Source organism: Gavialis gangeticus, unplaced genomic scaffold, assembly GCF_001723915.1.
Source record: "Gavialis gangeticus isolate Ggan-Ray unplaced genomic scaffold, GavGan_comp1, whole genome shotgun sequence".
In the NCBI taxonomy this organism is placed as follows: Eukaryota; Metazoa; Chordata; order Crocodylia; family Gavialidae; genus Gavialis; species Gavialis gangeticus.
In genome coordinates this window covers 37,084,174-37,093,274 of record NW_017729033.1, presented here as the reverse complement: position 1 = coordinate 37,093,274, position 9,101 = coordinate 37,084,174, and the positions used below count along the sequence as shown (strand labels likewise).

General features: G+C 42.0%; 1 protein-coding gene across 3 annotated transcripts in view; it reads right to left on the bottom strand.

Moving 5' to 3' along the window:
• The window catches only part of CC2D2A (coiled-coil and C2 domain containing 2A), a 146,650-nt gene that overhangs the window by 8,725 nt on the left and 128,824 nt on the right, over nucleotides 1-9,101 (bottom strand). For all 3 annotated transcript variants that reach the window (XM_019525932.1, XM_019525934.1, XM_019525933.1), the window contains exons 28-30: nucleotides 6,185-6,274; nucleotides 4,248-4,361; nucleotides 1,625-1,759 (exon numbers count right to left, since the gene is read on the bottom strand). In XM_019525932.1, coding sequence (XP_019381477.1) covers nucleotides 1,625-1,759; nucleotides 4,248-4,361; nucleotides 6,185-6,274 — 339 coding nt within the window. The remainder of the gene's footprint in view (nucleotides 1-1,624; nucleotides 1,760-4,247; nucleotides 4,362-6,184; nucleotides 6,275-9,101) is intronic.

Here is a 9,101-nt window from a genome sequence, read left to right as displayed (position 1 = left end):
CAAAGTACCCATTTAATAGGTTGGCTTTTTCCTGGGCGTCAGTTGTCAGTTGCTCCATCTGGTTCAGCAGGGGTCCAGTGCTACCCTTGCTTTTTCTCCGGCTCCCCACATATCTGAAAAAGGACTTTTTGTTGTCCTTGATGCTCAAAGCTAGTTGAGCATCAAGGACATAATGTATATATGTATACATTATATATGTATAATGTATATATGTCAAGCAAATATAACAAAATCCTTCAAAGCAAATAACAAAATCATGTCAACCTGTTTTCCTTTAACCATTAATTCATTAATGTGTCTAAAAATACTCTTGTGGAGTATGAAGCACAATTTTGCTTTACAGGGCCATGCTAGTTTGTGCCTATCATATTTGCACTTTTCCTGATGCTTTATCTTTTTAGTTATGACTTCAAAACAGTTTACCTCATACTGAATTAAAGTGTCTGCAATTCTCAGAATAACCTATATCTTTTTAAGATGGGTACCTCACCTACAGCTGTCCAGTACCCTAGCACATCATTTTAACATGCATCTTTCTGTTAGTGACTCAGAAGTTAAATTTCCTAAGAACTGTAAGCTGTACCTATGGTAACTTGTTGCTTTACATTTTTTCAATTTGCTTCAGTGTCTCCTCTTCTGACACCTCTATTTTGGGCACCTTCTTAACCTGAAAATCCAGCATTAGCTATTTTCCCCAACATGTTCTGCAATGAAGATCGACCCAAAGAAAAATTTTTTTAATATTCTCATGAATGTCTTAGTTGCCAGTGACAGAGAAGGGAAGTTGTTCAGTCACAACAGCTGTTACTTAAGCTACAGCATGGAACATTTTCTTAAATCAGACATGTGTATTAAAAACAAGCCTTGATAATTTAAAGCAACTATAACTGGCTTCAGTATACACACAGCCATATAAACCTAGGGAACTATAGCAAATATGTTCTGGTTCAAATGACAGTACATTAGCTAACGTTTCCACAGTCCAACAAAGGGTGGTAAGCCTCTTTAGGTTTTATAAAATGTATGTGTATATACTTGCTTCAAAACACACCCAGTGACATGTATTTAAAACATTGATGACCTTTTTTTAAAAAAAGGTGCAGGTGACCTATTGAAGAATCACCTGTAGTTGGAGACGCACAGTATGACTATCACTAGAAATAATGCTCAGAAAGACCAATATTGGACCACAGTGTTATTTAGCTTTCATGCATAATTTGGAAAAACTGAATCCACAAAGGTTATACGACACACAGTGTAGACTGCTGCCTTTATTTATAAATCCTGGTTTAGTTACTCTCAAAAAAAAATGTTGGGTCAAATCCTTAGCTGATGCAAATGGGCCAAGGTCTGGTGAAATTGAGAGCGCCACACCTTTTACACTACCTGGTCGTGGTGCTCTAGTTCCAACACTTTTTTAAAACTCTGGTAAAAGTCTGTCTAGCACTAGGTAAGGGCAACGTTTAACTATTAAATTAGCCAGATCCTAATTAAAATGGCAGAGCCATTGTTTGATGATCTATTTCCCTATTTAATATAAAGCATGTTAGCACTGATCCACCATAAGGCAAACAAAGGGATGACAAAAAAGCCCCATATTTAAGAAAATATGGAAAATACTTACATTATCAGAGCTAATCAAGCAGCCCACATTTTGAAGTGGACAGAAAGTATCAAATTGTCCATAAAAACGTCCAGTACTAGGATTCCATATCACATACTGATTTTGTTCCCAAGTAAGTACATATGTGGTTGGTCCCTATGAGGGAAAAAGATAAACCTTTTAAAAGCTGGTTTGCAAGGATAACAGATATTGCATTTTATGCAGTACCACATGATTTTTTTGTTACTGAAGTCACAACACTTTTTTTTTCTCCAACTGGTTGAATATAATTGGCTTCAAATAAACTCATTACAATTCTACCATCTTAACTGGCATTCAAGTAATTATGCATCTCAAGTTTAAAGCTGTGTGTTGCTTTCTTCTGGATTACATTAGAACCACGTAGGTAGTATGTGGCATCAGCACGGATGAAACACTTCGTCATTCTCAAATGTAGTCAGATTGAAACCACAAGGAGATTGTAATTTTCCATTTACCCATAGAATAAAAGTACATATGTTTCCACACTGCCCAGCCAGCATGCCTGTCACAGATACTAGGGTTGAGAGTCTAATCTCCATATTTGCTTGAGTCCCTGGCCTTCTTTCCCAGGCTATCAGCAAGAGTCTTACTGGTTTCTTTAGAAAATGGTGAGACCACTTTCACTGAGGAATGATTTTTGGCCACCACAATGTAGACCAGGTTTGAAAGAGTCTGCTATAATATACAATGAGGCTCAAACTAAGTTTTCTGTATATACTGAATTATAAAACTAAACTGTTAGGGAAGCTTAAGTACTTGGCTATAGTAAACTACCAGAGCAATGCTGGCATTCATGTTAACACTGTGAAGTCTTGCTAATGATCTATTTTACAGAGCTAACTGTAGGTAAGAATCAATATGTGTATTTGTATAATAATTTTTTTTTTGAAAACCCTGCATGCAAAAGGAGGTTTTCCTGATTATTAGTTGATTTATGAATACAAGTTAAGAAAACCAATCTACCATGGCTCAAATAGTTATTGATCAGGACTATAATAAACCATAATCAGTAAAACAGCTAGTCTGCATTTCTTACAAGCTGTAACATTCTTATGAAGCAAGCTCAGCAAATAACTGCACACAATCTTTTCTACAGCTAACTCATTTGCAACACAGTCCTACAAAATTATCTCATTCACATGTATTTAACTCAAAAACAGAAGCATCTAAAATACTGCAACAACAGGATTACAAATCCCCTTTACTGGCAGCTGTCTGGTATTCTTAAAATGGGAAGAATAAAGATTGCTAAATTTACCATTCTTATGATTCAACAAAGAAGCAGAACGCCCTTACTAGACAATTCTCATGACAGGTGACTAAGCAAAAGCTTATAAGGTTCAACTGGCCCACCAGGCATGATTAACAAAGCACTACAGGAATCTGGTTAACTATAAAAGCCTTAGAAGCATCCAAACTAGAATGAATACCTGCATAATATGCACCAACAGTCCCCAGGAAAAATTACTTAGCAGGACAACAGTCCACTGTCTGACAAACATCTGGTAGGCGTATCCTTCCTTGCAGCCTTTCTGGAACTGCACGTGTCCAAGGTGAGATACAGAGACTTGTGTGCAACACCTTTTTAGCTCTAAGGCTGCCTGCCCTTTCCTACTTGTCCTGTTGGAACCAAACAAACAGCCAGCCAGCAAGGATGTAGATGGTAACATCAATGGAGCAAGGTGGCTGGACTGTGCTGGCCTCACTGACACCAGGTATGCCTCTGAACAAAAACCTGCGTCCCCAGGCACACATGCCTAGACAGCCACCCTAGACAACCCACTTCTGTTCCAGCACCCATTTCTCTCTTCCAAACCCCAACATATACAGTCAACCGCTTTAGATGCTCTTCTACCTTTCCCCAAACCCAAGCACCTTATCTGGACTTTTGGGTATCTGGAAGTTTGTGAAATAAAACTTCCTTCTGGTGTCATGGGGCTCAATCTCCATCAGGTTTTGACCAGATTAACTGAATTTTGAGCATCTGATCCCAGTGCTATTAAAGGAGGGAACAATATGGCCAGATTTCACAAAACCCAGTTGTGTAACTGCTCAAGAATGCTGAGGACACAACTGTTTTGCAACAGTCAAACTTGAGGGCATTCTGCTACAGCTACAGAGGAAAGTACGGCCATGGATGTTGAAGCCTTTCAGAAAATTTGGTGGTAGCAGTCATTCAGGAATCTGCCAAATTCTATGGGGACAAATTGCTCCCTACTGGTGAAGGAATTTAAATGTGTTACACTGCCCACTGCCTTTTTCTTGGCAGTCATTTACACTTGTACAAAATATATGTTAGAGGAGGGTTTACATATGCCAGACAGCGGTGAAGCAGGATTACACTTACCACCGCTCTAACTTTAAATGCACCGTGTCTATTTTTTCCACACACAAATAACCTTCTACCTTATTTTTCTTTCAGTTACCAGATAATGGCTCCAGTTTTTAGAGTCCTGTGATCACTACTTTAAAAATCATGCCTTCAAGAGAAAACCTTACTCATTGCTTGGAACTTCATCATTTTTGCTGGTGCATGCTACATTTTCATAGGCATTTGGAGATGATAGACATGTTCAAATCAGATGAAAAATTAATCTCTTACCTCAGGGATAGCATTTCCAATTATAAGCCAGGCTTTTTTGCCTATACCAAGAAAATAATTGCACAAGAGCACAGCATGTTCTTCCTCATCACCAGCCAAAAGATCAAGGAATTGCTGATTGAGAAACAAAAGTTACATTTATAAATAAGTATCGGTGCAGCTCCCAACCAAAGTCATTTAAGAGTCCTTCCTAATATTGTGCAAGTAACCTGCAACTATCAGGTCCTTACTGCATATTATGCAGTAATTCAGGGGTGGGAAAAGTGGTAGATCTGGCTGGCAGCTGGACTCCATTTCCCAGCAGCTCCTGGCTGGGGCTGGTCTCCATAGAGGGCCCAGCCACTGCCCTGTGGTAGTGCAAAGCTGGGGTGGCCACAGAGACCAGCCCCAGCCGCACTGGCAGGGCACACGGCAGGGGGCTGCTCCAGAGCCACTGGGATCTTGTGGTGGGGGCAGCTTGGTCCAGGGCCAGGGCAGAGTTGTGATCTGCTGCCTGCATGGTCCAGGCAGCAGATCACGGCTCTGCCCTGGCTTGGGACCACACTATCACTGCTGCAGGGAGCTGGGGCAGATCCATTTAGATAGGAAATTTTAACCACAAAAGTCAAATTCTACCTTCTGAGTTTGCAGTACAGATTTCTGACAAAATCTTCTGGGCTACTCTGGCTAGTACATGATGTACTGGTAATTCCACTACCTTCCAGCCCCCTATTTACATGCGTTTTTGATGACGAATGTCCAATGGAGATAAGGCTTTGGTTTAAAAAAAAAGGGGGGGGGGGGAGCTTTTGTCTAAAACCGTTTATCCTATATTATAGTCTGAAAAGGTGATATTTGAGTGTAAATTAACCTGGCTTTAAGGCTTGCACTGCTCCAGTTGTACAGCTAGTAGGAAGTGGCCTGTGTAAATTTAATAGTTACATCCATATACAAAGGCAGCACTCAGGCAAATCATACAAAAAGAACATGTTTCCTTGATAATTCCTTGCCCATAAGCTTATAAATGGATTAGAATAAACAAACCTTTTTCAGTTGGGGCAGAGCTAAATTTTCTCCAACACTTTTCATGCTATTTATTTCAAGTGGTAAAAGCATTTCTCACTATAAATAAACTGTGAACTGTAATTAAAGATTAAAATAAACTTTAATACCAATCAGGTTTTCAAATATTTCATATTTCAGATTTACAAAACATCTTTATACTGTTCACATTGTAGGGTTTAGCAAAATACAAGGATTTTACTTAACTTTTTAAACATTAACAATTTCATTTAAAACAGCACAAGGAATTAATCTTTAATTTGTGGGAAACAGAAGAATGTTTACTGCTAATATTAGGACAGAATGGGAAGGAAGGCAGTCATTACAACTTGACATCATAAGTGTCAGGTTCACTTAATTTGTTTCTAGTACATTGTTTTACTCAGAGTGGATTAAGTAACATTGTTTTTAAGTCTCATACATAGAATTTTTTTTTCCCTACTGCTATCATTTTACCTCCTGACAAAGCATCAGAGCCTGGTTAAGTCTGACAGTGCAGCTGACATGCAAGCCATATCCTCCATGTTCATGAGGAAACTATGTTGACTCAGTGCAGTTATATGGAGAACACAGTAGATGTTATCTAAATTTTATTTTCTCTCTTATTTTCTTTCCTTTACTGAGCATCTTAATTTTTTTGTAGTGGAAAATGAGGAACATCTTATGGTGATCACAGGTCCAATATGTTGTAGTCTACTGGACCAGAACCATTTGGTGAACTTGTACAAATTAGTTCAGGGTGATTTTTTTTTTTAAACCTTGACCTATGGTTCAGTAATGACAAAGACATTTTTCGTTCTTTGAAGCAACTGACAATACTGAAAGGATCAATGTCAATTACAAAGAAAACTAAGCCTCAGAATAAAGAGGAACAAAAACTTCTACCCTTTACTTACATCTGATGTGCTCCATAAGTCACAGATTCCAGCAAATGATACGCTATCTGGCAAGACAGGAATCAAAGCAACGTATCGAGCCACCAACTCCTGCAAACAAAGTAGTGTCATTCTTTTTGCTCATTAACCACAAAGCACAACGTTTCAGTAGTATTAGCAGCATATTGCTACTCCCACAGAAGTCAATGGGAAAACACTTACTGACCTTGCAGAGCAGCAGCTAGCACGTTTCTATGGGTTTATGAATAAGCCTGATTCGATTCTTGGCTTCAGAGGGTCGATGAAGCCCACAGATGTTTTGTATAGTTTTCTGCATCTTTAGTACATTTAACTGAACCTAATATTTTTAGTAACTAGCCAATGAGCAACTTAAAGATAAAGGGGTATACAGATGATAATTCCTTTGAGTCATGAAATATTCATAATTACACAGATCTCTAAGAATGTCTCTCATTTGGCTCATTGTTGTAGGCCTGTTTTGCCATGTATTTGAATGGTTGCTCTTACATACATAAACATTTTCAAACTCCAGGTGTTGAACTCGAGAGCCATACGTTTCAAAATGCCGGATCCCATTATTTGAGAAACTCTTAAGTTTTGGCTGCACTTCACTTCTGAGATCTTGTCTATGTCCACAGTGGGAAACTGATGTCTTTATACATTAGCTAACATATGCTAACTGCACATCTTTTTCTGTAGCAAAGAAAAAGTCTTTGATGCATGGCATGTGTTGTGACACAGCAAAAAAGATCATTACTTGCCTGCATGTAAGCATAGCAGTAGATTTTGAAATACAGGATATTACACTTTCAAACTCTCCTCAAAATCCCCTCATAAGGCACTTGGGCTAGATCCAAACTCTCCTTATATGCATCCACACTTAGCTGCCTCAGCTCTTAAAATTAAAGTGCATTATTCCAGAAGAATGAAAACTGACAGGTTAAGCATGTAGGAGCCCCTGTACGCAATGGAGAGAGCTGGTGATCCAGAGTGCCTAGGTGCTTGGCAGTGAGGCACCAGCAGTAAGCCAATAGGAAAAGCCAAGCACAGGGCTGCATCTTCTGGCTCATGACTTAGGGCTGCACATTAGGATTTTCTCCCAAAGTACCTAGCACAGAAGCACCTAACTCAGGGACAGGCAATTATTTTGGGCACAGGGCCACTTATTGAGTTTTGGTAAGCCATCAAGGGCCACATGACAGGCAGCTCAGGGCACGTTAATATTAATTTTCTAAATTTTTTAGCGGCCCCACGGGCCGGATAGAATGGCCTGGCAGGCTGCATTCAGCATCCGGGCCACATTTTGTCCACCCATGACCTAACTCATACCAGTAGCAAGAGCCAGTTCATTGTAATCTAATTTCCCCATAGTGTGGTAACTCATAGCAGCCAATGGCCACTATAGATCCCAGCTTTAGTTTAGCATGCTTACTCAAGATGACCCGAATTTAAGATGACTGCCCAATAACTAGATTCTATACATGGAAAATTGATACATTTGTTTTCATTTTCCATGTATTGAATCTAGTCATTCAGGGATCATTTTTAATTTATCCCTCCCACCTCTGCAGTGGGGCTGGCAGTAGGGAGGCAGGTGGTGTGGGGAGGTCAAGCAGCCTTCCTCCTTGCCCCCTTCCTCACAGTCTCTGCTCCCTGCTCCCCCCAGCCTCTGCTCCTTGCTTCATTCCAGCACCTGCCCCCCCCGCTCGGCTCCCCACTTCCCTCCTAGCCCAGGGTGGGCCGAATGCGGCCCGCCAGGCCATTCTACCTGGCCCATGGACCCCCTAAAAAATTTAGAAAATATTTATCTGCCCCTCACTGTCATGCAGGCCTCGATGGCTTGCCAAAACTCAGTAAGTGGCCCTCTGCCCAAAATAATTGCCCGCCTCTGTCCTAGCCTCTGCTCCCCCAGTCCTCCCATAACCCCAGATAGGGGCTGGAGTCTGAGCCATAGCAGCTCCCCCCCCACAAACATTGCACATAACTCTTAAGACAGGGGTGGGCAAAATGGCGAATCCAGCTGGCAACTGGACTCCATTTCCCAGAAGCCCCTGCCCACATGGCTGTGATAGTGCAAGGCTGGGGTTGCCATGGAGACCAGCTCCAGCTGTGCTGGCAGGACAGGGAGCTTCTCCGGAGCCATTGGGATCTTGCAGCAGGGGCAGCTTGGCTCAGGGTCAGGGCACAGCTGCGAGTGGCCACCTGCACGCTTTGGGCAGGGGTGCCCAGGCAGCGGATCATGGCTCTGTACCTGTTCAGGACCAGGCTGTCACCACTCAAGGAGCCAGGGCAAAGCGGTGATCTCCTGTCTGCATGCCCCTGCCAGGAGTCTGCAGGCAACCAAGCTGCCTCCGCTGCAAGATCCCAGCAGCTCTGGAGAAGCCCCCTGCCCTGCCCTGCCCCGTCAGCGTAGCTGGGGCCAATCTCCATGGCAACCCCAGGCTTGTGCCCCCTATCAGCGTAGCTGGGAACAATCTCCATGGCAACCCCAGGCTTGTGCTATTACAGTGCAACAGTTGGGGTCTCCAAGGAGACTGGCTCCAGCCATGCAGGCAGCGGCTGCTGGGAAATGGAGTCTACTGCCTGCTGGATCTGGCTCATGGGCTGGACTCTGCCTGCTTCTGCTCTAAGATGAGGAGCTTGTTTCCCCAAGTTAAATAGGGCAAAAAACCCTCACCTTAGAATTGAATATATACAGTAACTGTGAATTCACAGATGATTCATAGATGCTAGGGTCCGGAGGGACTTCAACATATCATCGAGTCCAACCCCCTGCCTGGGCAGCAAAGAGTGCTGGGATCAGATGACCCCAGCCAGATGCCTATCCAGCCTTCTCTTAAAGACCCCCAAGGTAGGGGACAGCATCACCCCCCTTGGAAGCCCATTCCAAATTTTGGCCACCCTTACCATGAAGAAG